Raw genomic sequence first — 27,818 nt, forward strand, 5'->3', positions numbered from 1 at the left:
TCTACCTGTTCATGTCAGGCACAGCAGAAGCATTACGTCAACAGAGATCTAGCTGAAAGGCATACTTCTGGTTGAAACAAAGTTTTATCTGTTATTAAAGCACACAGGCTTCTAAAGATTAATTTACTCATGTACAAATCATATTCTATATTTCTTGATCAACTCTGACATGTCCTCCTACAGGGTACTGCAGCAACTTTATTGCAAGATGAACGCATTTTAGCAGATTTCAACATAACCAGTCAGGCAAGGTGTTTGTCCCCAAGCAGGCCACTTGTCAAACAAACCATCGCTCGCAAATATTTTATTCTTGTTCTCAGTAGCCTATTTTGGTTTTAGTCATGTGGAAAATGCAGCAAGAAGACAATACTGGTTGTGCAGGTCTGAAAAGTTCAGGGCTTTCATTTACAAGTATTACAAGATACAGCCCAAGCAGCCTCTTTTTTTTCTCAACAAGAAGGTTGATAATGTGATATCAGTGAAGACAAAGCTGTATTTCCCCCACAAAACCAAACCAATTTCCTTTTGCAAGTTCACATTCAGTATACCCTGAAAAGCAACACTTTACTGTACTCTGAAAATAAACTACTAAACTACTGGCAGCTGTTGCTGTCTCGGTATGGTTCCAAATAAACTCCAGAGTGGTTAGTTTCCGAACCATCTACCAGGTGTACGTTAAAAGTTTAAGCTAAAAAAAAAAAACGTCCCACAGCCACAAATGCTTTGTATTCTCAAAGCAAGGAGGTACTACAGGTGTTCAAAGGTCTGTACTGGCCAGCGACTAGCCATGAAATGAACTTAAATTATCAGTTTTCTCCAAGACTCCAGAACAGAGCACCTTCTTCCTCCACTTATTTTTATAGCTTCCACCCCAGACACGTCTGGCCAATCAGCAGAATGAACATTCTGGTGTGCAGTGACGCATTTTTGTTTGCTTTGATTTTTCTCTGTTTGAAAACAAATTCAAACTGTGTGAAAAAGCTACAAGTTTGCAAATTTATCAACTGAATGAATGACTATAGGTCTAAAAAAGCCCTTAGTATGTGGTACAGAAGTGAAGAAAAGCAATATTTTAGGCTGCTACCATCCAAATCTCTGATTTAGGGGCTGATTCAGGGACCTGATGATGGACATTAATTTTAGCTTGTAGGCTTCAGAGTTATTTCAAGCTGTCCTCTGCTTCTACGATTTGTATGCCTCTGAGACACATTCTCGCCACACCAGCATCATTCTGTCTCTGAATGTAAGCAATGACGACATCCAAGGAACATCTGCTTTCTGCACCGCCTCACCTGTTGACTGATGACTTAGAAAATGCATGACGTGAAGCTTCTTTTTTTTTCTTTTCAGAAGACATGTTGTAATGATAAGATTACCTTGTTCATGATTACCCTGATGACGCCTATGAGATGAGGTGCATAGGTTTCACAATAAAGTACTTCTATATGCTCAGATATATACCACCCAATCAGAAATTAGTACTTTCGGTCGCTGCTGTTTTCAACTTGTTTGTAAATGTTTTCAGTGCAGTTTGTCTGTCTGCTGGCAATAATAGTCAAAAAACTACCAGGCCCAACCACACATGGAGACATGAAGCATGGACAAAGGAACCCGTTGAATCTATTCCAGATAAAGATCACATTCAAGTGCTTTCTCACATCTTTTGTTTCTTTAGAACCACAAATCACCGATGACGCTCCAGCTTTTCTTTTCCATCCTCTCAGATAATTTTGCCCTTCAGGGGAATTTCTAACCAGCTAAGCAATGATGTTGTTTCCTCTACCAGTAGGTTTCCCAAACAAGGAGTGGCATTATTTCCCGGTCAACCTTCTTGGTAGATTACGAATAAATATGCAACACAGACTAGGAAAAGGCAGCTGAGTAACAAATGTTGAACCTCTCCAGGAAATGGGATAAGATCATTAAGTCACAGCATGCCGTCTACTGCGTCAGTGCATGGGAAAACTTCTCAGCTTGAGGGTTAGTGGGAAGGCATGCAGTGAAGTGGGCGGATAAAGGTAGTTTCATATTTACACTGATAACAGAGAGTCTGGTTTCACCTGACATACAAAAGCACAGAGAAGCCTCAGTGAGCTAGTTTAGGTCCAGAAATGATCAAGGACAAAGCAGACCGAGAGAACCCTCAGCCTCTCAGACCTTGAATAAACAACTGTTTTATCCTGAAGTGGGTCAGGAGTTTGAGTAAGACTACAAAAGGCCGTTTGATTTGCAGGAATTGGTCAATACTTCCTACATACTCTATAAAAATTCTAATTTCTCACCTATACTGTACATTCCAGCACAAGTATAAAGGCTTGGAAACTCCCCAGGCAGTGCCTATGTGACAAGAGTCCACCATTTAACATAATGCTACAGTACGATGTTTCAAACCATCCAATTTTTAAAAGAGGAAAACACTGTTCTCAACCTAATTTGAAGACTAGATTTGACTATGGATGTTTCTGGCAGATCATCTTACTTGCTGACTAGTCTAAAAGTCAGAACAGCCAAAAGTTAAATATTGTACAAGTATTTTGTGTGTATTTCAGAGCCATTTAAAACTATACACATAGATTTATCAAGTAGCCATTAATCAGCATGATGTGCGTTGTGCATAACAGTGCACAAACACAGTGCCAGATAAGCCTGCAGAGTGTAACTCCCTCCAGAGAGGGAGTCAAAGAAAGGAGGCAAAGGAAAGGCAGCAAGCGTTTAAATTACCCACTCCTCCAACTCAGGGAGGTAGTGATCAAAAATAACAATACAGGACTCTTTCAAAGCCCTTTAATTGAAATGAGTGCACTTTAAAGCATGGGCCTCACTGGGCCGTGGGCCACAAGATCACAATTTTACTGGTTAAGCATGCACGCACGCACACACACTAACCCAAACTATAACTCAAATGTTTAAACTGTGACATCATATTTCTTCATGAAAAATTTTACCTCGTTTTGAATTCGATGGCAGCAACGCGTCTCAAACAAGCTGAGACAGAGCAACAAAAGATTGGAAAAGTAAGTGGGACTAAAAACACCTTGCTTATTTTAGTAAGACAATGCTAAACCACGCACACTACATCTATTACAACAACTTGTCTTCATCGTAGATGAGGTGAACCGATTTACATCAATTTAAAATATTTGCCAAATCATAAAATGATAAATACAACAAAGACGACCCAGGGCTGTTGAGCAGCTAGAACCCGGATAATATCAGACAAAAATGGGTCAACAGTTCTTTCTCAGTCCAGCAGCTGGTCTCCTCAGTTCCCAGATGTTTATATGCGGTTGTTAAAAGAAAAGAAGATGTGGTAAACATTAACCTGTCACAGTTTTTTAAAAGATGTGTTGCTGCCAACAAACAAAAAAACCCCTAATATTTTTCTTAACATGACACATTTTCTCAGTTTAAACATTAATATGTTTAAATGTTTGAATAAAATACAGATTTATAGTATTTGTAGATTATTACTTTCCATTTTTATTTGTATTTTACACAGCATCCCAACTTTTTTGGATTTGTGCTTGTATTTCTTTCTTGTTACTTTTATACAGCTGCTTAGCTCATTCAGACAAAATAATTTATTCCTTTATTTATATTTTCTATTCATCTAAATATGCAGAATAATTAGCAAGTGACGATAAAAATTGATTAAGTGCAACTTAAGACACACTTGTGCACAATGCAGGTATCACTGCTAGAAGAAAAGATGGTGAGAGTCTAGGCAGGCAGTTTGTTTCAGTTCTCTCTCTAAAACAAACCGGAGGTGGATGGGAACAGATCACCCTAATTCACAATTCACAATTTAGTTTGTTGATCAGGTGTTTGCAGTAGTGCTCATTACTCTACCTCTTTGCTGTACTAGATATTAAAAGGCGTGAGAAAAAAATATTCTTGACATATGCCTGAAAACCTCTAAAGCTTTTTGTTAAAATCTTTCCATTTTCTTGACAAACCCCAGAAGTCACAGCCTCTTAACCGCAGTGCAACCCAGTAATCTGATGCTACAGTTGTACTGTCATTAAATCTTTAAACGCTCCAAACAATTAGTCCCTCTCACTTTTCCGTCGTCTCCTTTCTAATGCCTTTCGGTGAGAGATGTCAAATAGAGCCACCTGATCTTACAAGCTCTTACTCCCAACTGTAAGGGAATCCCCCGCAGCAAAACAGAGCTGCAAGACCGGGCAAAAATGTTGCAGGGCTGCTCCAGTGAGACTAAGATCAAAGCAATGTACAGTCTGTCATCACAGCATCTGATTACACCTTTATCAGGGAGTTTTCACTCACCTATGTAATGGGAAAGGTATTGCTGTCCGTGTCAAATTTGTTCTGTTTACCGCAGTTATGATGTCTGTGTGTGTGCATGCGTTTGAGTTTCCTCAACACGCCAATCCCTGCATATGTTTGCATGCACATGTAAGAGGCTTATCCCTGAAAAAGTTACATCACGAAACTAGAAAACCTGTAATCTCTGCTCTGCAATCCTCGTCCTCAGGTTACCCACAAACTTTCCATCTATCACAACCTTAACAGACACTCTCTTGTGTTTTGGTTTCCAGAGCAACAAAAACGTTTAAGATACTTGCACAACTGGCAGCTGGATTATCTCCGAATGGCATCTGGCAAAAATGAAATAATCACTTTTATTTCATTGTGTTGACAGCTGTATGAGGTTTTCTGTGGGATTTAAATGTGCAAACACTGCCTCTCTACCAGCTTAGGATGACTTTAGATGGTATCTGTGTCAGCAGGGAGCTACATCTAACCATCCGCTATTCCCACATGACAATCAGCGATGTCCTCAGTTGACCGGATCTCATTTTACAGCATGGCTCCAGATGCAAAGACTGTCTCACAGTTTTGTCTTGAATCAAGGTTTATCTTGAAACTAAAAACAACACTTTAAGATCAGGATATTTTAGTTGTTTAATGAAATGAAATGACATTTTTCTAACTTCATCATCTGGCTGCAGACTAAACTTAAGAGATTCAACACGTCATCACACATCTGTAGTTATTACAGAGGGTTTTAATTAAAGTTGACCTGCACTGTGTTTTTAATCCAGGTGCTTGGTTTAGGGCAGTGGTTCTGTGGCATGGGTCGCGATTACATCGACCTTAAAACCATAATTCAAACCCAAAGTTGCTTGTTTTTTTTAATGACAGTGAGATAAGAATTTGTTTAAGTTTCTGAAACAGAGCGTGCAAGAAAAAGCTTGAGAACCCTCTCTTTACACAAATATTGACTCGGCCCCAAACTTGAAGCATTACCTTTGATGGCGTGATTAGTCATTTAGTATCAACCAACACCAGGAGTGACCTTCGGACCCTGTTCAACACCTCTTAAGGGACCATTGGAGTTAATCACACAAAGTCAGCTGACAGCTGTGGGTGTGTTTGAGCTGCTGGAGCTGCTGCTATAGTTACTTTATTTGCAGACACAACAGAGGCATGTAATAAGCTTTCTCAGTGGTCCCATTCAGAGGTTTTCGGTTGTTTCTAACATTTTTCAGGGAAAGCCTAACACCTACTATTACTGAAAGCTAATACAGAGCTGGGTAAGGCTTGTGTTATATCACTTGGGTGTGGTTAAACACTGACAAGAAAGAAGAAGAAGAAATGCATTTGAGCTACAAACCATCCTGCCATGCACACTTTTTCTCACACCCCTATAAATTCTATAAATGCCTATCAACCATAGCTTTTTATAGATATGTGAAAGTGCACAATTTTTTTTTTTAAATGAAGGAAAGCAGAACATCTCTGTTCAAGTATTGAATGTCCTGATGTGAAGAAAGCAATGGAAAAGCAACGGGGTGAAAAATATTTACCAAAGACGTGGTAATAATTACACCTTACAGCATTTCCAGCGAACTCGTTACCTGAATAATATTTACACGCGGCAACATGGCTAATTTCCATATGCAAAACAAGCACACGGATAATTAGCTAATCATTTCCTAATTATTGTTACAACTATTCATCCAAAATTCTGGCATCATCATGAAAAATGCTGTCAATTAAATGGAAAAACCTGACTAACAAACCACAAGCGTCTCTGCTGATCTGTCCGTTTGTCAACCATGACTGTCATGCAGTGCCATGCAGAGATGTTACCAGAGGGGATACTTAAGGTATCATTCGACATCTAAATTCTGAAAAATCAACAATACTTGTTTTTCTTCAGTGCTGTAGGCAGTGTACAGAGGGAGTAATTCTTCCAGAAAGGAAGGGGGCGGCATACTGCGACAAATATGCTAGTTTATTCTTACATACTGTAGAAGAAGTAGGACGGCAATAAAGACAGGAAAAACTACAAATAGCAGAGCAAAAACTTTGTTCCACAGGGTAAAATGTTTGTAACTTACATTAAATGCTTGTGCTAACATAATGCCACAGAAACATTAGTAGACTCATCAACCATCCTAACAGTTCATGTTTCATTTCATTTTGTGTCTTGTCAACAAAATATAAGGTTTTAAATAAATGATGTGCCAACATGTCAGTGTTTAAAGACAAACCTATAATAAAGGAATTAAATAAGTTGATGTTAAATTAATATTAAATATTACATTAAATGTAAAGGAGTTCATGTTTAAGTTCATAGGATGATCATCTTGGACAGCTACCTATATACCACTTTTTTTTTTTTTTTTTTACTCTATTTGAGCACTTAAAGCACTCTTACCACAGACATTATTCACACACACATTCATATAAGCGCTTTATTTTTTTCATGCCCAAGCTTTTTTAACCCATTGTTCACACAGAGGTCAGTATCTTGCATAAGGATTCTTCAGCATCCACAATAGAGGAGCTACATCCACCTCGTATTCATTGATATAAAATTGGGTACTGAGAAAGATGTAATTCTGTGGCTAAGTTTCTACTAATACAATAACAGGTTTTTGATAAATCCCTGCACTTCAGTTTTACAGGACTTCTCATGACTTGTTCTCTTGTTTTAAACCACTGATATGGTGGCAGATCATTTATGATGTAATCACAACCACGGATTTCCCAACTTTTTGGATGAATAAAATTGATCTAATCTAATGTCAATTAAACATTTAGTGATGACGGTTACAAATGACCATTAGTGACACAAGGTAAATATGTTGCAATCTCATCTTAAAGATGAAGTGGCTACCAGTGGAAACAAAGGATACCTCCAGATTACATTTGACCCGGTTTCAAATATGTCAGGTGGTGAACCACACAAACAAAGACTTGTCCACTAGCGACCAACTTTCACCTACAATGCGACGGGTTGAGAGCGGGTATATTATTGAGGTTAACCTCATTAAGTGAAAATTTGCTCTCAAACCTTTTGGTTTCTTGCACCAGATTAATCCACATCTTGCAAATAAGCAAATTTAGTATAGAAAAATATGTATGTTCTGCTTTCATTTAAAGAAACTGCCTGCTGTTGTTAGAAACAACTGTTTAATGTGGTCTGGAAAGAGACACATGACAGTGACTCACAGAGTAAATGCAGCATAAAATCCATGCAGACCTTTACAGTCACATCACATGAGATCTTACTGCCAACTACAGACTGCTAAAACTAACAATCAACTTCTTACCTACCTGCTAATAACTACTCTAGCTTTAGCTTCTTTGCTATCCTGCACCAACTAACATTATTTTCCACTTTGCTTCTGCTGTTTTCAACATCGTTTCTATCTGCACAGCACAGGAAGTGGGGTAGTTCTTTAAATAGGGGAAGAAGGGAAGTGATCAGGGGTGGGTTTGATGCTTATCAGTGGGTATGACACAGCTGTGGGGCTAGACTGCATGCTGGTTATGGAGGTCAAAATATGTTATAATTACCACAGCTAAGTCTGAGGGCAAAGGGAGCAGCTGGTGCCAAGACCCCCAACTTGGAGCTCTATTTCTATGGGCACAGTAGTTTGGCTGATGAAGTGTCTCAATGCCACCGGCTCACACTGAAGGGCAGCAGAGAGCGGAATCACTCTGAGTCATGAGTCATTCTCTGAGTGATCATGTGTCACATTCTTCACTTCAGAAAAAAAGAAACCAAAGTTACCGTCTGATGTATTAGCAACCCTGCTGTTCTTCAGAGATAAAAGTCATAAAGTATGTGGAAATGTTACAGCTGTCCAGCAACACAAAGAACTCTAGAGAAAACCTGCTTCAATTTTTTTAATTAAATAAGTAACTGACTAAGAAGAAAACTACTGGAAACAACGAGCAATCTGTCATCCTCAACACTTGGCTTGAACTCGAGAAAACGTGCAACCCCTGCAACAAATGAATCCAATCCAACTTTATTTATTGAGCACTTTAAAAACAACATGGTTGACCAAAGTACTTTCCAGTAAAAACTTGTCATAAAAGCTAAAAACTATACATTAAACAGACAAAGAAAGTTAAATAACAATAAAATAAATATTACTGGCTACAAGCGAACTCTGGTACTACTCCTAAAATGCCTTGGAAAAAAGGTGTGTTTTTAAAAATGATCTAAAAATCTCAAGTGTTGGTGCCAGCCTAATATGGAGGGGCAACAAAAGAAAACAAACAAACCAACAAAAAAATTCCATAATTTGCAAAAACAACTATTCTGGTTCAGATTCTAGCATATCCACACGTCCTGAGAAACAATAATACCTTTTCAGATGGTTCTCTTACAGTAGAGGCATCAACATGAGTCAAGTCAGAAGATTCAGGCCAAGTCACTGGTGTCATTATGTACCAGCGCTGACGATAGCCGTCATATTTAAAAATAATAAATTAACTGCATTAAAATTGCACATAAAATCATAACTAATCAAGTGCCAGCATGGTTAGGGTTACAGACTCACTCTGAATTTCATTCAGCCCTTTCATTTTTCGGAGACGGCTAAAGAAAGATGCTCGCTAAAAGCTTTCACCTTTCTTCTGCTGCTGCTTCTCTTCCAATCCAGTAAACCAGACTGAGTCACTCACACAGGTGCAGGTAGACTGGTGTTATTATGCAGACTGCTGAGGAATCATGGTAATTACCGCTTTGTTTTCTTGATGGAGCCTGATGGAGTCACTGTAGTCTGATGCATTTTTGGAATTGAAACAGATATACTGAGACTGACTTCTGGGTCACAGGCAGGAGGAGAGGAGGAAACCCAAATTACAGAAATGAGAAAAGCTTTGCCGCTAACTAAACACTACAAAATGTATAAAAATTTATATAGTGAAAAATTCATAGTGCCTTTTATTGCATGGAGTTTAAGATATAAGAGTTTACCTGCGTCACCTGATCTTTCACCGAAATCAAAAACTCACTGAAGACTCAGTGACTCCTTCACGCCCCGTGGCTTTTCTTTCCCTTAATTTTCTTAATAAATTCACAGCCAAACGGTTTGATGCTCTACGTACAAGTGAAGACACGCCCAGGATGGAAAAAACATGGCTGTAAAACTGAAAGCAATGCCAGAAAAAAAAAAGCAGAATTAATCATCTAAGTGTGAGATCGAATGAGTGAAGGAGTAATAAGAGGGGGTGGAACATTTGCTGGCTGTGCAAAAAAGCAGCAGAAATTGCAAACAAACAAACAAAAAAAAAAGGTCACCATGTGCTCAACAAAACCACAGTTCTTACAAACAGGATAAAACAGTGTGCTTGTGTGTGTTCTTGTGGGCCGTCCATGTGGCGTGCTTTGTTTACATAAAGCCAGTGGTTTGTATTACCGCAGATGATGGTTGGGTTACAGTGAATGTTTGCTCTCCTGCTTTGTTGGAAGCTAAGCTAACATCCACTAATGTCATCTGAGAAACAAAAGAACGACACAATTTTACATCTGATTGCTCTTTTTTGTAGTCCAATACAAGATACGATGACTTCTGTGAAATGACTAACTTCCTGATTCACAGTTTCTGTTCATTCTTGCTGTCATGCAATTTTACATTTTCCAGTGTTTGATTGAGTCCCACATGAGATAAGATGTACATGCAAGCTATGAAATACAGCAACATTTCATAAACCATGCTGCCAAGATCTATAACTTACTCTGTTCTCAGACTCAACAACAGAATATACAGCGTACTTTAGTTTGAAATACAAGATTATTTATTCAACCAGGTCTTTATTATTTATTTATAAATAAATAAATAATAATTTAAAAAAAAAAAAAAATCATACAACAATCGCACCAGCAATTGTGAACATGTGCTGTTGTAAATACTTAGCTAAAAAAGTAACTGGACAATTTTCAACAGGCTTTATAAAATGAGATCCGGTCATTCAGAATCCAGGCTTTACTTCAAACCACAAAGACTGTTCCTTTCCTTTAATATCCCAGGCCCTGCTTTACAGAAGCCAAGGTCAATCCTGTCCAAAAAACAGTGACCTTGGAATTAGCCTGGGAAGGAAATGAGACCTGACAGCTGTAGGTATTTTCCCATCAGAACAATATGGACTAACACCATCCTGTTCCCAGGTCTTCCAGTAATGGGGAGATAATGAAAAGCAGCACTGGCCTTTCAACCTATCCTAAAAGCCCAAACATGTCTCACAGCTTGGGCCAACATGACATGATGGTCTAAAGATAAAGGTCTCTTTTCCAGTCTCCTTTCAGAGGTACATGACAAAAGTAGTGGAGGTTGCTGGCTTTGAGCTGCCATCACTCTTCCAGTGGCTAATACACAAAGAGGGAATCTATGCCCTGCGTGATCACTGTGGCATTTCACTTAAATGTCTGCAATCATCATCATAACATGATTGTTGGGGATGTAGGTCGGTGGTTTTAAACTTTCTCTAGCATGTTCCACTTCAGCAGCTGGAGGTGGTCACCCAAGGGTTGAGCATACAACACCCTCAACTTCTGAGATGGGAGCCTCAAAACAATCGCGGTCTGACTCGAACTAACTGCAGTCACAGTCGGGCAGATTGGTGAAAGTCTGCAAGAAAATGTAGTCTCATTCATCACAATACATCACAGCATGTTGCAATCAATCTGTGATGTGTCTCTTTGCAATAGGGGACTCAACTCCTCTGGCTGCCACCTGGTTGAACTTTGGTCATATCCCTGTATGAACCAAGGTTGCTTAATTTCTGTTTCAAATCTTTGAGGTTCTAGACGGACTCTGATGTTGTTAAGGCAAATTTCTGTGTATGTAGACAGTAACAGACTTCTGATTTTTGCTGATTTCTCGCAGTAGATTGTATGTATTTGCCAACTTGACCACATTCAACTGCAAACTGTTGACCCACTGACTCAGTTTTAATGCTGTCTTAAAGCAGCAAAGTCATTTTGAAGATGGCAGCTGACCGTGAGTCCCTGTTTTCAAAATAAACAGGGACTTCAAAATAACCACGATGAGACCTCAAGTTCACTGCACACAGTCACAATAATTTTGGTCGTGATGCCATCGTGTTCCTTAATGCATTAGACCCAACCGTTTTTAAATAAACATTAACAACTAAAAAAGGATCAAAGCTAAATTTTAGTGAAATAAAAATCAGTATGAAAGCAGTATGACAAATTCTATCTCCTATTTCCTTTATCTGCAAAACTCAAATACATTCATGTGGTAGCTTCATACCCTTTCAAATTCAATAGGTAGGTTTCAACTGGGCAGGAGTGTTAAGTTCAACATTATGTGTAAATAATGTGTACAAGCGGCTATTTCATGCATTTCCATCTACACATTCAGGATTCTGCTATTACAACTATCTATCTGAGCATCCTAATCAATAGAAACACTGTCTAATGGTTTCCATCATCAATAATTGAGTGAGGCTAAGAATTTGGCCTCAGCGATATCCAGCACTCTAGAAAGCTTGTATTTGTCTATTATTACCCCTCAGTGTTATTTCACATCACTGCTTGGTAACAGTACACACCAGATTCACAGTGCAATTTCAATTAAAGTCTTACAAAGGGTTCACAAGGGTCATACAGTGCCAGCATCTACTGGATGTATGTAATGGATAGTATGAGCAGTTTATTGGCCCAGAAAACATAAAATCAAACCTTTACTGATATAATGCACACAGCATAAATACAGGCCACATAATCCAGCTCTGACAAACAAGCCTGCTGTTTTTCTAGTGCAAAATTTCTCAGGAAGGATTCTTCCTTGAATGGGCGTTGTTGATGTTTGAGGCAGGAAACAGCAGCTGTCATGAACATTGAAGTGAATAGAAAATCAAGAGATGACTGAAGAGAAGCAATATCATAGTGTTCTCAACTGCCACATTAGTACACAAACAACAGAGGCCAAATATTTGACTCATTTGCTTAGTTTGGCAACGAGGATAAAAACTTTTCAAGTAAAAAAGGTTTGCTGTTTTCTTGTTTGGGTCCTTGTGTATATTTTTATTTGGGTGAAACTGTCAGAAGGCCCCAGGAGTAAACCCAATCTTAATCTGTACCATTACTGCAATTACATGTAAAGCATGTGGAAATGGGGAAAACTATCATCCACATCAGACATCCTTAATCAGATAAGTGCAGATAATGGATTAAACAGAGAACAGAATCTGAGCGACCAGACGACACAAGATTTACAGTAATGAAGCCAAATGGCTCAGTTTTATTCTCTCCTCGGGAACGATACCAAAAACAGGAAATTGTCACCCCCAAACAAACCACACGCTTCAGCTTAATTCAAGTCATCTGACTGATGCAATCATCAGCAGGTTCTATCGAGAGGGCATGATGTCACTGGACACATAACGCAGACTCAGCATTTACAGTACATTAGCAGGGCTCGCTGAAAGCCCAAGATGGAGAAGAGAGTCTTCTCAGCTGGAGTACTTTTGCTAAGAGATCAGTGGAGGAGCCAGTTTAAGGGACTTAAGTAATTCTTAGTGTTTACAGATAAAAAAAAGCTCCTGAAACATCCCATGCTACAAACAGATGTTTAAACTTCATCTGGTCACAGCAGAACGTACACATTTTTTAATTTTGCTGTGAAAAAAATGAAAATGAAGATGTTGGAAAATGTAAATTAATTTTTCTGAGTGCAGATAACCGAAAGCACACTGTGGTCTCGCACTTTGCTAAGAAAACTACAGGGAGATGAAACCGGATTGACAGACCACCACATCAAACACCTGTCTGCATGCTCTTCTTAGCACCGAGGACTCTTATTGAACTTTTTGCTTGCCTCGGAGAAACTCTCCAACTGTCTGCATGCTTCAAGGACAGCCTACATCCAGCCAGCAGAGCAGGAGAACGACAGCCGGTGTCAGATAGAGACGAGCTGCTGCTGTGACACCTTACAGTGTAACAGAGCTCAGCGGGAGCTTTTGACCTCTGCTGCAAACCCATCTGCTTGAGGTCATCCTGTGCATTATGGCAAATTAATCTCACTATGTCAGGTGTTGGGGTGACTGTGGAATGAACAGAAAGACAGGAGGCTGACCTGGAGGTGGCAGTTGAAGATGCTAAGATTTTCACTGGGAGTGAGCAGAAGGGAAAGGATTAGAAATGACTACATCAGAGGGGCTGCTCAGGCTGAGCAGAGGTAAAACTGGGATGGCGTAGACATGTGGGGAGGAGTAATAGTGAATATGCTGGACAAAGGATGATGAATATGGAGCTGCCAGGCAGGAAGAAAAGGGAAAGACCACAGAGAAGCTGCAGGGATGTAGTGAAGGAAGACATGCAGAGGGATAGTGTGACAGAGGATGCAAGGAGTAGGGTGAGATGGAGGCAGGTGGAGCAGCCAAAAGAAGAAGAAGAAGAAGGTGCACAACATGCCGGAAATGTGGCCAAATAACTTTACAAGAATTTAAATTGATCTCAATTTCATTTCACTGGATTTGTCTAGGATCTCATACGCGGTGCACTTTTGCCTTTCCTGTGCTGTCCTCGTGGATGCTGTGCAAAGGAAACCGGGTCCGATGAACTCTTTGCACCTAAAGGCGCCCCATGGTGAGGGGAGATCAGGTTACCCTTGCTAGACAGAATTTCCAGTGAAAATTTAAAAAAAGAAAAAGAAAAAACAGGCCACCTCACCAAGGCTCAACTCCCTGCCAGAAAACCATGGTTTCCTCACTTCCTCCATCTCTCTCCATCTTTTACAGATAATATTAATTTGAATAATATTTAGGTTCAGCAGCTGCATTATGTTTGTGGAGTTAATGAATAATCGAGATTATGATACTGACCACAGCACTGGATAAACTTATGAATTTTTGCTATTTGCAATTCAAATGTTCGGCCTGTAGTGCTATTTGCCCTCCTGGATTGTTTTGGTGTGAGTTTCCGAGTTCTAGCCTGCAGACACGCGAGGCTCCGCACACCAAACCAGCGTAGATCAGTGGATAAACTGCACTGCAGGCTATTTAAACTTTGTAAAATACAAGACGCAAGGGGACATACTCCCAGAGTCTCACCTTTATTTACTGTCCCTGTCAATTAACATACCGCTGTGCAGGGACACCCACTGTAAAAAGAGCTTTCAGTCAAGATGATGACTGCCCTTCCTTATCGGGGAAGATTACCCTCGAGGATCTCTTTACACACAATGGATTCTTTGTGTCTTTCCATGGAAAGTCCAGGAGCTGCTTCCCACTTAGCCCACTTTATTCCCATTATTAACAGTTTGTCAAGTTTGTCTAAATTAATAAACACTTCCAAATCTTTTCTATTTAACGCTTGTATACTGGAAATGCTCCCAGATGACTAACACCTGATGTTCTGCCTTTTTTGGGGGGAAGGGGGGAGGTAGGGGGTATTTCTGTCATTTTCGAGGGTTCTTCAGAAAGAAAACAATACAAGGAAGCAACATGTTGCAGCAAGCAGGATGTGTGCTTTAAACGGCCCGAAGAGAGTACCAAACAGCTGAGCTGGCACAGACAACAAAAGCAGCGGTGGCTGCTGGTGTCATGTGGGAAACGCTCGGTCCACTCCCAGAGCAGCGGCACAAAATCCCCAATACATGTCCGACACGACCGCACAGTGTGGTGCGCTGAACGAGCGAGAAAGAAAGCCAAGGCTGCGCGGTGCTCCGCTCTCCCCCACGTCCAACAGCACCGAGGAAAAGTTTATGTACACCGAGCCTCCATGCGCGCCTCGCTGAGCCAGACTGAGAGAGGCACGCTGGGAGGAAGAAACGCTCCTCTCCGTGTCTTCTGGGTTTCGCTGACGGACAGCTTACCTTTGAATTGCAGCGACTCGGTGGTTCGTATCTTCACCTTCCCGCTTATAGACTCCCCCGGACCGTAAACCACCTTGTTGTTGGTAAAAGTAATATCAAATTCCTGCAGCTTTCCCATGGCTCTGCTCCTCTCTACTCCGCTACTTCCTCAGCTCTGCGTATCTCTGATGCAGAGCTCTCACCTGCTGCCGCGAGCTCCCTCCTCCTCCTCCTCCTCCCCACCTTCCTCACTCGCACGCCTGTGACGTCACGTTGACCTTTGGTAACAGATGCGCTCATGTGTGGTTTAAGAGAAGATGATTGTTTGTTGTTTATTGTTGTAAATGACCATACTTATTATATTTTTATTTATTTATAATATCAACTATAGAGAACAAAGCAGGAACTTTCAGGGCTGTAAAGTGTCATTAACTGCAGTTCCTTTACTGGCCACTAGAGGCTACAAATGTGAGTCAATTTCCATAGACACCCATGTAAAAATGCCCAACTTTACAGCATTACAAAGCATGTTTTCAGCACTGTGTATTGACTATTGCCCCCTGCTAAGAATTGTACAGTGAGCAAATTCATTTATAACTCATGAATCAGGTCACTGGAGCAGGTTGATGTGTCTGCTAGGCCACCTCCACTATCTCGCGTCACTGAGCTGGACCTCTTGACCATGTATGCGCTGTTGGTGCCTTTTGGGGGATTTTAAAACACTTTTTTGGGTCAAATATTCTTGGACACAGATCATCCAGGTAGTTTCTCCTCTGGTTTTCTTGCCTCAAAGTTGTATTTTTTGTTTTTGAATAGTATTAATTAGTATGGTTGTGCTTGTCATTCACAAGGGCAAGAATGGTGAGAATAAATGGATGTCACAAAACAGCCACAAGTATTCATATTCATCACAGGCATGATAGTTGGGTGAGGCATGATAGTTCCCATTGAATATCCAACACTGTCTTTGTTTGAGTTATCATTCCCAGTTAAATGTAGCACTGGTATTAACCCCCTAATCTATCTGCTTTTTTACTACATTTTCATTTTTAATTATTTTAAAGTTTACTTATTTATATCTGTGTTCACCCATATCCACCCAATTTATGTTCCCAAACTCATTATTTATTTATTTAAGGTCTACTAATTGAAAATGTGTTAAAGCATCAGTATATTGGCTTTGGTTAATTAGTGACAGAATTAAAAGAAATATCGTTTATTGTGGGTAAAGGATGATTTAGTGTAGATTTGTGTTTTCTCTTTAAATCTTGACACTTCCACAATGAATAAAAGTATAGTATCATCATTGTAAACAGTATTTTGTAGGTGAAAAATCTGAGGAAATGTTGCAAACAAAACATTATAAATCTGTTTTTTTTTCTTTGTTTTGTTTTGTTGTCTCCCTGAATAGCCCTTTAGGGATTTAACACCACTTGCAAGGACATAGATAAAATGCTATGGGTCTTTATTACCTTAATAGTAAGTAAGTCGTGCATTTACTTATTATTTCTGACTGGATGTCTGTTAGTTACTTGGGTAAATGTGCACCTTCATTACTAAAGTGGTTTAAAAATTGCAAATTTCTTCTAGTGTTGTTGTTGTTGTGTAAAGCATCTTCTAGACATAATTCCTAGAATACCTCTATGGAAGAAAGAAAGAAAGCTGTAAATGTCTGTAATCTTGTTCAACTCTAAAAAAAATCCATCATATAACTGTGAGTTCACTTTAATGTTTGACTGTATGGTACTTTCCAGAAAGGAGGTTGCATCACAGTGTCTGAGGAATTTCCAAAGAAGAGCTGCATTCCTCAACTTTGCATGTACTGAAGTACACCACAACACAAAAGAAAGCTGCTGGGGCCCTCTTATTATATGCTTCCTGCTTGAATCAGTGTGCTGCGGTAGTATGAGTGAATAGTCTTTCGGGCATACGCAACAAGAAGATAAAGCTACATGTGAAAAAATAAGAGGTTTCTGGAAAGTCTTTCACCCAAGAAAAACAAATCATCCAATTTGAACAAAATAATTCACTGACAACACACTCCTCAAAATTTGCATAATTTTGATTTGGTTTCTTTCCCTCTGACAAAGTTGAAACGCACAAAACCCAACAGGAGAATTTGCATGAATTCACCTTAAAACCCTCCCCACTGCTCACACACTTTCTGTTTCAGTGTATACTTCCTCTCACTGAGACGGTACTTCCCATCCCCGACTATACTTCCTGTCTCATTTGTGTAGCTTTAGTGATGTGATTAGAGCTGTAGATGTAAATGTTTTGATTGCGTTTGTGTATAAAAGGCTCACAGATGAGACCGTCTGTACTGTATACACACTGAGCTTTTTTAAGAGCCTTAATGTGTTGCATTTACCACAACAGAAAAAATATCGTTCCTCTTCCTCTACAGTCATGCTTGTTGGGTCAATTGGTGAACTTAAATTGGTCAGAAGTGTGGATGTGAGAGTGTGTGGTTGTTTGTCTCTCTGTGTGAGTCTTGTGATAGGTCTGTCGCAGCTATATCAAGCCTGTTACCTAACCTGACCTTACATTTACACGTTTAAGAATGAAAATTAAGTTGAACTTGTTGCTAGTTGGTGATTTAATGCCAGAATCATGCCTCAAATGCCTCAAGAAATATACATATTCTCTAAATTAAATTATTTGCTGAGTTATTCACTTATTTATTTATTTATATTTTTAAATTTGGCTGTTTTAATCCTCCATATACACAGGATGGTTTCATGCTCAGTAAAAGAAAAGTGTTTCCATGACAACAAACAAACCACCATAGTTGCCAAGTTACTGCCTGTATCCATGGAAATCTGTTATGTGGTGGCATCTAATATAGTCCAAAGAATCTCACTGTTTCTTCTTCTTGCTCTCAGTTTCGTCTTGTTTGTTTACTCACGTTGCAAAAACAGCTTGGGTTGTGAATCATTTTGACGGTGCCAGGCCGCAAATGAGGCGATTGCATGTCTGTAAGTAACATGATAGGATGTTAACACCATATGTTTGGTACGCCCAGCATCAGCTGAGGTGGATCCATGTGGGTGTAACGTCAGAACACACTCACCATGTGCCTGCAAAGATCGTGTTTCCCCCTGTTTTGTGGTTAAATCCTGAAATATTTTAAAATCCGCACCCCTCTTATCCCTTTATAAAGAGCCAGCTAACGAGTCTGCGTGACACGTTGAACTCTTGTTTGGTGCGTCTGACTGGGTAAATTACAGCTTTTGTTTTTCTGAATAAGATGCAGGTTATTAAAATTACTCCAATAGCTCCATCTGGTGGACAAATGCAAAAAGCTTCAACATCTGGTTTATTTATTTATTTTTTACTTTAAGATTAATATTTTTTCTGTGATTCTGCTAACACACAGTTATCTTATAAATGCAATAACAAAATAAAAGCAAATGGTTGATTTATACACTTCTACTTAAGTAAGATCAGACTTATTGCCTTAAGTATAGTGCTGCGCAAAGGTCTTGAAGCATCCCTCATTCCTTTATATTTTGCTGGGAAAATTGGAGATAGGAGCAGCGATTTATTGAATCAAATGCAAACATAAATGGAAATACAACTCTCTTAGGCAAGATTTCTTGTAATCTCCTAAAGCAGACTTCAGGAATAGTTCTCTGGGCTTCTTGAAGCACTTTCTAAAGCTGTTTGTTGTATGATGGCTGCATTATGTTTCATTTTCTGTTGAGATGATCCCACAGTGTATCAGTAATGTTTAGGCCCAGGCTCTGGGGTTGCAGTCTTTATCTTCAATTTTCATAAAACAAAATCTGACAGTACTGGCAGTAAGGTTTTATTTAGTGTTTACTTTGGTGGGGAAGTGGAAGTGCTTCATTGGCTGTTGTAGTAAACAGAGGAAGAGTGTCCCTGCATCTTTTTGCCTTTGTTAACTTGCTTGGTCAGATCCTGAAACATGTCAGCTGCCCCACTGGAGATATGCTTGGCCTGTGATTTCACATGCAGCCAGGCAGTGTATATGCTTTGTCAGTTCCACTTGTCAGTGGAATGGCTGAGGTTGTGCTCAACAAAACCCATCTTTATAGCAACTGGTTCCTTTCTCAGTAGCTTATCTACATGAAAACCACATAACACAACACATCGAGCAAAACTGTCAAAGGCTTCTGGGTCCCATACCACTTATTTGTGGAGAGATCAGGATGGCAGAAAGTGCTTTGGCTAGTTTGTAAGTGTTTGGAAGGAGGAACTGCTATTTCAGATTTGTATGGTTACCAAGATGGTTGCCCCAAGCCACCTTAAGTAGAGAGAAATCAAGATAGGGCAAGCTTGGAGATCCCATGTGAGCCCATGGCAGCTGCATCACATTGATACTTGACATAGGTATGCTATCAGGATGAGGGAGTGGTATCTCTGGCAGTAAGTGGGTAAAGTGGCATTACAGCCAGCCTGCTCCACTGGAGGCAAAACTGTGGATAAGAGCCAGACTGGATGATACAGAAGATGCCAGCTGAGGTTTAGGCACTCAGCAAGAATGCTAACAACAAATTCACTAATATGCAAGGACATTTCTGCAACAATCGTACCAATGACAAGTGAAGTATATGGAGACTTTCTGACATAAAGAGATAAGAAGGCAATTGTAGCACCATTATCTTTATTTCACTTCCTCAGCAGTTACAGATGGAGCACAAGTTTAAAGTAACAGTTATTAATAGTTTAGGGAGCATAGTGAGCATTAATAGTTTGCAGCAGTATAGAGGCTCAGAGGAAAACCATACATCTATTTCCAGGCTTCTTCATCTTCATCTTGTTTTGAATCCTTTTACTCCAGTTCAAGTTAACTCACAGACAGGTCTGTGTTGCTTTATACATTTTATATATATTATCTATGTTATACAAATTATATAATTTTAAAAAAGGCAGCACTTTTCTACTACTTGGCTCCTTTTTCTTCTTCTTCCAATAGGCAGGTTATGGCGATGGCCTTCGTCACTGCATACGGGTCACAGTTTGCTGCGGGACGGCGGTCCTCAAAGTACCCTTTCTTCTCTTGCCCCACCTGCCGCGGGATGCGGATGCTGGCACCTCGGTTGGCCACTCCGGCAGAGAAGTCGTGGATGCTGGAGGTTTCGTGGAGACCTGTGAGACGCCTCATGTTGTCCTTGCCTCCACGAGGGTCGTACACACAAATGTGCTCAGGGTGCTTTTTCCCCAGCTTATCGATAGCCTTCTCAATGTACCTGCCATCAAAGAAACATGTGTTTTTTTGTTTGTTTGTTTTTTACTAAGGTTTCCTCTTATTACTCTGTTTTAGAAGATAATTCATCAGGCAGTATGTTGAGCATCAGTGAACAGTTGTTTAAGCATGATTAGTAAAGATTAAGACAATCATGACTGCCTCATGAAATGCCAAGAATTATAGGGCACCAGAAGCAATTTGTGAATACAAAATCAACATTTCAAAAGCTTTATTATATTCACTACTTGTTACTTGTTATTTTAAAACAATGTCTTGTTACTAGCAGTCAGTCACTTAAAAAAACACATCATTTCTTCCTGTTTCTTGAGTCAAATTTATTGCATACATAGAGTATCCAATAAAGTATCTGGTGAGGGGAAATAGTGCTGCATTTTATTTAATTTAAAGAAATACTTAAAATAAAAAAAATAATAAGAAAATTCAAGCTGTTTTTAAGCTTTTCAAATGTGCTACTGGTACGCCTTTGTGTAGTACAATGAAGTGCTTTTGCATGTGTATCTTTTGAAAGTCTGGGTTTACTTACTGCAGTCCTCCTTCTTCCCTCATCTCCTCGGTGCTGACATTTGTGTGGCAACCAGCCCCGTTCCAGTTGCCCTTCATCGGTTTGGGGTCCAGCGTTGCTACAACCCCGAAATCTTCACAGACACGATGCAAAAGGAAACGTGCGACCCACAAATGGTCCCCCATCTCGATGCCCTCACAGGGGCCCACCTGGAACTCCCACTGAAGCCAGAGAAAAAGAAAGATGCAGAGAAAAGAGGGAAATGTTTGAGGTGAAAACATGTTTGAGAATAACCGTTTATAATAACCACTGTTAATAAATGATAAGTTTAGTTAACTGCAATTTGATAGTTTTTTGACTGTTAGAAAACAAAGAAACTATAATGAGTAACATTTGCTAATGGCCCAGTATTTGCTTGGAAATCACTTGTGAATTATATTTATATTTCATATTTACCTGTGTATTATATTTCAGTTTTTTGAGTTCATCACAGTTTTCTGTGTTATTGAGCTCATTTTTCATTTTTCTCTGAAGAATTTTGTTTTGTAATATTGTTTTTATATTTTTTAGGTAGGTTGTTTTTAATGTTTTGGCTACTGTAACAGAGTATTTTCCCAAGTTCTGGGATAAATAGCTTGTCTTATAAATATGTCATATGTTTGTAATATATAACAATATTTAGTCATCGTGTTGTATTGAATTAACGTTACCTGAATTAATTGTAAAGTTACAACTAAGGTTTGTATATGGTCATTAAATCCACTTTATTTGGGCATGGAGCCTGGGGCTCGCTCGGGCCACTTTGGGGATGGGGTGCCCTTGGCCTCTCGGCCCGGGGCTCGGTCACTCAGGCACAGCTGGCTGCCGGCGGAGCTCACGGGCACGTCACTGCAACCCCTGGCTTCTGCTCGCGGCTGCTGAGTGACCCCTCATCTGGGACTCTCCTCAGCTCTTTCTGGTATAGCATAAGCTGCTGCCCCTCTGTTGGTCTTCCTTGGTCTCTTGTGTTCTGGGGGCCTCTGGATGTCTGGAGTTTTGATCTCCTCCATACCTGCTTCATGCCCTGGAGGACGGGGCAGTGGCCCCCCCACACCCTCTAGCAGATCATTACATGAAGGAACCTTTTAAAAACAAGCGCGTTCATGCTCACAGGTGTACACACGGGTGGTCACACACACAAACTACACCCTTTTTGGCTCCTACCTCAAAGCACACTGTGCGCTGTCGATCTCACGTGCTGCACAATAATGTTTAATATTTAGTATTTACTGTCATATTCCCATATATCATTGTGATCTTGTTTATTACTCTCGTTTTCTTCTGCTTGCTTTCTTTTTTTCTTTCTCAACAGGTGATCCAGGTGATCGATATATGTATTTTTGTCTGCTTATTCTGTTGGTTTTGTTTTTGCCCTTTTCCCCGTCCCTCTTCTCAGGTTTTTTTTTTTTTTTTTTTTTTTCTTTCTTTCCCTTTCTTTCCACCAGTCAAGTCTGTCCCGTATTCAGCAAGTGAAAATAAAATAAACAATAAAAGGCGAATCAAATGGACCATTACGGCAAGGCTGGGACGGTCCATTTGGTAAAGTAAATCCGTTGGGCATCTTTCTTCGCCTTTAGACAATAATTCTGATGGCAAAAGAACCAAACGGGACAGGTTAATAGAAAAAAAAAAAAAAAAAAAAAAAAATCCACTTTATTTGGACTGCTAATAAATTGTAAATAAAGTTGTAGCTGACTTTAAAGTACTTGATTTAAGTTGCATTTAAGTAGGGAGGTTGTGCTGTTTTGCCTTTTGTTACTTTCTCTTTTACTATCTGTTTATTTTCTGTTTTAAACTAGTTGGTTAAGTTTCAGAAATATGGTTCTATGTCGAGTTTGTTTTCTTTATTGTGTGGCATCACACCTCCCCAACATACCACGCATAACATGCGTGGTATGTTGGGGAGGTGTACCCATCTACCAATGGCTGTGTCCACTGAGATAACACACAATGTCACAAAACTCATATCATTGATGCAAAAAGAAAAATGCGATGGGAACAAAAGAAATGGGATGCTACCTTTTGTGGGTGTTATAAAAAAAGAAACAAGAAACTAAAAATCCAACTGGCAGAAATCCAAAGCAGAACTAGAAGAACAGAATAGTTTTTAATTATTTCATGTTTTTCTGAATAAAATAACTCTGTGATGCCCTATAACTAAAAGGCTCACTGTGCAGTGATAAAAGATTTATTACAAACTAAAGCTTAACATTGTAGAAAAGCTAATGGCATAAAGAAACACAAAATACATTGTAACCAGTGATTAGTAAATATTACATTAATTTTATTAGAGATGGTTATTATAAAGCGCTACTACCATGTATTAGAGTAGTACTTTCACTTACCTGAGATGGCATAACTTCAGCATTAGTACCGTAGATTTTGACCCCAGCATAGAGGCAGGCCTTGTAGTGGCACTCCACAATGTCCCTTCCATAAGCACTATTGGCCCCCACGCCACAGTAGTAAGGACCTTAAAGGCAAACACATGATAACACAAATGAAAAAACATAATATCAAGATACACTGTATGTAAACTGTACGAAACATTTAGGTTCCCAGCCTATGAAAAGTGCATTTGTGATGCTCATTTTTCAGACAATGATTACAAACATTTACATATAAAGTGTTGGAGAAAAGATTTGTCTACTTCTTTTCTAACTTTACAGAAATCCTTTGTATAGCACTGACCATTGTCAACCCTGTGTTTCTAACTTGTCAGTGCTTTTGCTGAAATATAGGCAAGAAAACTAATGATAACGAAAATAATGATAACGTGTGGGAAAGAGAAGTGTGTTGCTCAGAGACTGTGACTGGATTTCCAAGCTCCTTAAGAATGTGAAAGCCTTTGTTAAGGTTTAGAAACGTATCATCTGTGCTAGTCTACTTTTGGTTTTGTTCCTTTTGTCTGATTTCATACCCTGTCATTCTTAGAAGGTGTCTGTTTTGTTTTGGAGAAATTCTGTCATTACCTCTGCTTTTCTTACTTTAAATGTAAATGTGTATCATTTTGTGGGATATTGCTTCACTCCAGACTCCCCGTGACCCAGATAATAGCACAAGGATTTACCATAAGCTGGCAATTGGCTTGTCACTGCTGTATTTGTATAAAAAAAGAGTGAAAAATGACGGCTCAGTTACCTTGGGGTGCTGGGAATCCATTTGGAGGCCAGCTAAATGGATGTCCATCTATTCCCAGAAGTGTGTACTCCTGTTCCATACCGAACCACATATGGTGCTGTTTGACCTTCTCCATCACTTCGTTGCAGCTCGCTCTGTGGTTAGTTTCTAAAATAAAAGTCAGAACAGTCTATTATTGTGATCTTAGGCAATGTTAAGGGAAAAAAGCATGGACTGAAAAAAATGTACCAGCAGGTAAACGGTTGTACTTCAGGACCTCACAGAGAACCAGTTTATTGGGGTCAAGGTTGAATGGATCCCTGAACATGCGGACCGGGATGAGGTACATGTCACTGTTGGAGCCTTCGGCCTGGTAGGTGCTTGAGCCATCAAAGTTCCACTCAGGTATTTCTAAAAATAGATACTTCTTATTATTCCTCTGATTAGACGTCAGTGTTCACATTGTTTTTTACAGTGAAACCTGATGAACTTGACAACTATGTTAATAGAGATGTCAGGAAAAATTCCCATTCATACTATCTGCATGTTGAGATCTGACCCTGTTACTAAAAGTAGACACAAATAAAGGTAAGAGGACAATGGGGAAAAAAAGACAAACAAAAAAAAGCCCAATTACAGTAAAATGTGCCAAAGTTCTCTAGTAGCGAACAGAAATAAAGAAAAGACAGCGAGCGCACTTCCCAGGCTTAGACACACCTGGAATATTCTATTTAATAATAAATCAGTTAGATTTCAGTGAGTTTCCATTGTGGATTTCTGTGTTTCAGTTTAGTTTTTTATTTGAAAATGTTTAGTTTTCATATAGTTCTTTTAAGTTTCAGTGTTAATTTCAGTCTTTTTAATTAATATTGTATGAAGGGGCATGTGCCAGGTGCAAAGGTTAGCAAAATCAGTACAAGCATTACAATAAAAACACATAACTTTTTGAAAGCAGCTGACTCACAGTCTTGTAGACATTCAGAGTCTCAATAAACATGTCCATCAAAGCCTCATGGGTTTGTAATAACCCTCAACTCTCAGGTTGTAATAACAAAATGAAAGGGTAGAAAAGTTATCTTTGACTATAAAGCTAATTAAACATCACGTTTTAGACTAACTGCCTCTTACCCCTAAAGGCTAGAGCTCATTACAAGATGCCATTCACCTTCTATGCTTTTTGGTTCTGTGTCTAGAGTTCTCGTCTTGTTCCGAAGTGCCTCTCCGGTGCCATCAATCCAGATGTAGGTGACCTGGCATTTCTGTCCTTGAGGCAGGCTCATGTACTGCTGCCGCACAGCTTTGTTGAGAAGAGAGCTGGATGACACTGATGCCATTTTCACCTTTAATTAGAAAAGCGGATAATTATAATAACAGATTACATGTTTATGACTTTATGTCACCTTTAATTTCCATGTTGTGTTTTTTTTCTTCCCATAACAAACCTACAACTATAAGGTTTTTTCAAAGTTATTAAAATAAACCAGTGGCATTACTTCATTTATGCCACTGGTAGCTGCAAGTCTCACAAGATTAATTTTCCACATCTAGGGTTAGGGTTATTTTTATGATTTTAATTACATTCGTTTATTGATGTTTTATTACATTCTTATCTTAAGAACGTAACTTTTAATGAAAAATGTTTTAACAAAGTTTTTAGTAACTATTTGTGATAAAAGATGTTCCATCGTTATACTTTCAGATGGTAACAGGGCAACTTTAAACATGAAGATAAAGAAAAAAATAAGATCTAGCTCTTCCCTTTTTTAGTTCTCATATCTTAATAACTGGAAAACAGTGGCATATCATTCTCAGATTTAAATGAAGCAAATTAAACAAACAAAAACAAAGAATTATTTGAACTTACTCTTTTACAGTCGGCTTCAGGTGAAGAAGTGCCTAGCTTCCGAGTCAGGTCTGAGAATGAGGTGCCTAAACCTGTTTGTGGTATTTAGCCAGAACGCAAGCTAGGCTGCTCACGACACCTGTACGTGTTCCTGACGTAATATGGCATTTAAATACTTTGTGTGGGGTTGTCCATGTAAGCAGCAAACACATACAAGAAAAAAAACACATACACTATGATGTTTTGATCAGTCCACAACAAATCCTGCACGACTGTAAGCGCCTTCAGTACAATCTTTGACAGTATTCCTGCTTCTCTTCTATGGAGAAACAAACCAAATGGTAAACATATTACATTTATACTGTAAACACCTCATGTACAAAGCGCTGACCTATAAGATCCAAATATGTGCCCCTATCCAGCCAAACGAAAACAGTGCACAGGTATAGCTCAGGGAATCACAATCTCCCACGGGAAACAGTAACAAACACCCACCTGATGAAAGGCCATCTGCTGATAGTGACTGACTGCTGTTTGCTGAGCTGAGGGTCTTGCAGCTCACTGAACACAATTAGAGACCAGAAGCTGCTGCTGGCTTCAGTTTCCATCAGGTTGGCTGTTCTGAGATCAGGCAGGGGGGCAGAAATTCAGCAACTCTAACAGGAAACGAATTAGTCACATGGGATCCATTGAGGATGTATTTAAGTGTGTGAGATGTGGATGCAGAAGAGGCCAAGAGCATAAATAAGAAAACAGATCGTAGGGCCCACCAGCCACAAGCAAGCAAATTGCTCAGTTGGCATTATTGTAAGACAACGTTTACTTTACTTGATATTGGGTCTGAAAAAGTAGGACTTGTCTCTGATATTTGATGACTACAGCAACTTATTCCTCTGATATTCTTTCTGGTATAGAGAAGACCACTGTAGTTGTAGTTGTAACTGAAATACAAACCGCATTTTAGAAAACAAAATACTGGTGGACACCAGTCGATGCACCTGTGGTATAAATATGAAAATCCTAATTTTCAGAAATTGACCTTAATCTTGAGGTTGAGGTTACTGAGATTAGAACTCTTGTGAGATTTTTAGTAGCTGCACCTATGGTATGAATTCCTCCATCGCCTTGTTGTCAAGTTAACAAACTTGAGTATTCACATCGCCTACCTGACTGCCCTGCAGGGTGACAAGGGTGGCACAACATACACTACCAGAAATTCTTGTTTTTAAGACTGATCATGAAGCAAACTGCAGCCAACACGAATCAAACAAACCAGGTAAACTCATCAGCATCACAGATTGAAGATGAGAGCCACATGTACAGCCAGTCGTTTCCTTTAATGACAACACTCTAATTACAGACAGGTTAAGCAAGAACAAGAACGTTCTGGCTTAAAGTCAAAGAACAAACTTGATGTGCAGCATTCTTATGCGTGGTTTTGATCTCTCTGCAGCTTTACAATTGGAGTACCAACCTTTCAGGAACCAGAGATGACGTGCAAAAGACAAAAACACTACACCCTGCTTTTAAAAAGCATTTAATTTCTATGGCTCAGCCACAGGTCTACATTATATTAGCCAGATGTAATGTGTCTCATGGCATTTCAGTGGGACCTAACACTTGCCAATCCCATCTCATGAATTGTGGGCATATCTGGATCTCCAAACATCTGTAAATTATCAATAAGTACCAATAGTAACCTTCAGCTCAAATGTGTCCATTTTCAGAAGGGTGTGGAGTTAGTTTTTAATGTGACATTGTGAATAAGTCCTAATTACACAAAGTGTAGCCTTCATCAAAATAATGACATCAATTTCAACAAAGGACATTAACTGAATGCTTATTAGCTGTCTAATAATTAAATTAACAAAAGGAAAGAATGGAGCCAGTGCTTTCAAGATGAAATATCTTGTTTACTGTTTAGGACTTGCATAAAATAAAATCTTTCCTGACACCACAGTCAAACTGACATCTGAGTTTGAAAGTCAA

At 39.3% G+C, this 27,818-nt stretch overlaps 2 protein-coding genes across 2 annotated transcripts in view; both read right to left on the bottom strand.

The window, feature by feature from the left end:
* The window catches only part of arrdc1b (arrestin domain containing 1b), a 44,545-nt gene extending 29,220 nt beyond the window's left edge, over nucleotides 1–15,325 (bottom strand). The window contains exon 1 of the mRNA XM_031739009.2: nucleotides 15,111–15,325. Coding sequence (XP_031594869.1) covers nucleotides 15,111–15,228 — 118 coding nt within the window. The 5' untranslated portion in view covers nucleotides 15,229–15,325. The remainder of the gene's footprint in view (nucleotides 1–15,110) is intronic.
* Nucleotides 15,326–19,702: 4,377 nt separating this feature from the next.
* Nucleotides 19,703–25,978, bottom strand: LOC116319646 (glutamine synthetase-like). The gene is made up of 7 exons (XM_031739046.2): nucleotides 25,851–25,978; nucleotides 25,152–25,326; nucleotides 24,236–24,397; nucleotides 24,008–24,154; nucleotides 23,212–23,339; nucleotides 20,849–21,048; nucleotides 19,703–20,305 (listed from the first exon to the last, which is right to left on the bottom strand). Exons 2-7 carry the CDS (start codon nucleotides 25,318–25,320, stop codon nucleotides 19,999–20,001), a joined length of 1,113 nt encoding a protein of 370 aa, XP_031594906.1. The 5' UTR covers nucleotides 25,321–25,326; nucleotides 25,851–25,978; the 3' UTR covers nucleotides 19,703–19,998.
* Nucleotides 25,979–27,818: the final 1,840 nt, after the last annotated feature.

This window comes from Oreochromis aureus, linkage group 7 (assembly GCF_013358895.1).
Source record: "Oreochromis aureus strain Israel breed Guangdong linkage group 7, ZZ_aureus, whole genome shotgun sequence".
Lineage (NCBI taxonomy): Eukaryota > Metazoa > Chordata > Actinopteri > Cichliformes > Cichlidae > Oreochromis > Oreochromis aureus.

Bases quoted from the DNA above. Each gene is read 5' to 3' on its own strand.
- LOC116319646 (XM_031739046.2), bottom strand. From the start codon at position 25,320: ATGGCATCAGTGTCATCCAGCTCTCTTCTCAACAAAGCTGTGCGGCAG. The intron at 24,398-25,151 runs GTGAATGGCATC...ATCTATTTTTAG, and splicing joins AGAACCAAAAAGCATAGAAG to AAATACCTGAGTGGAACTTT. The intron at 24,155-24,235 runs GTACATTTTTTT...CTTTTATTTTAG, and splicing joins GTACAACCGTTTACCTGCTG to AAACTAACCACAGAGCGAGC.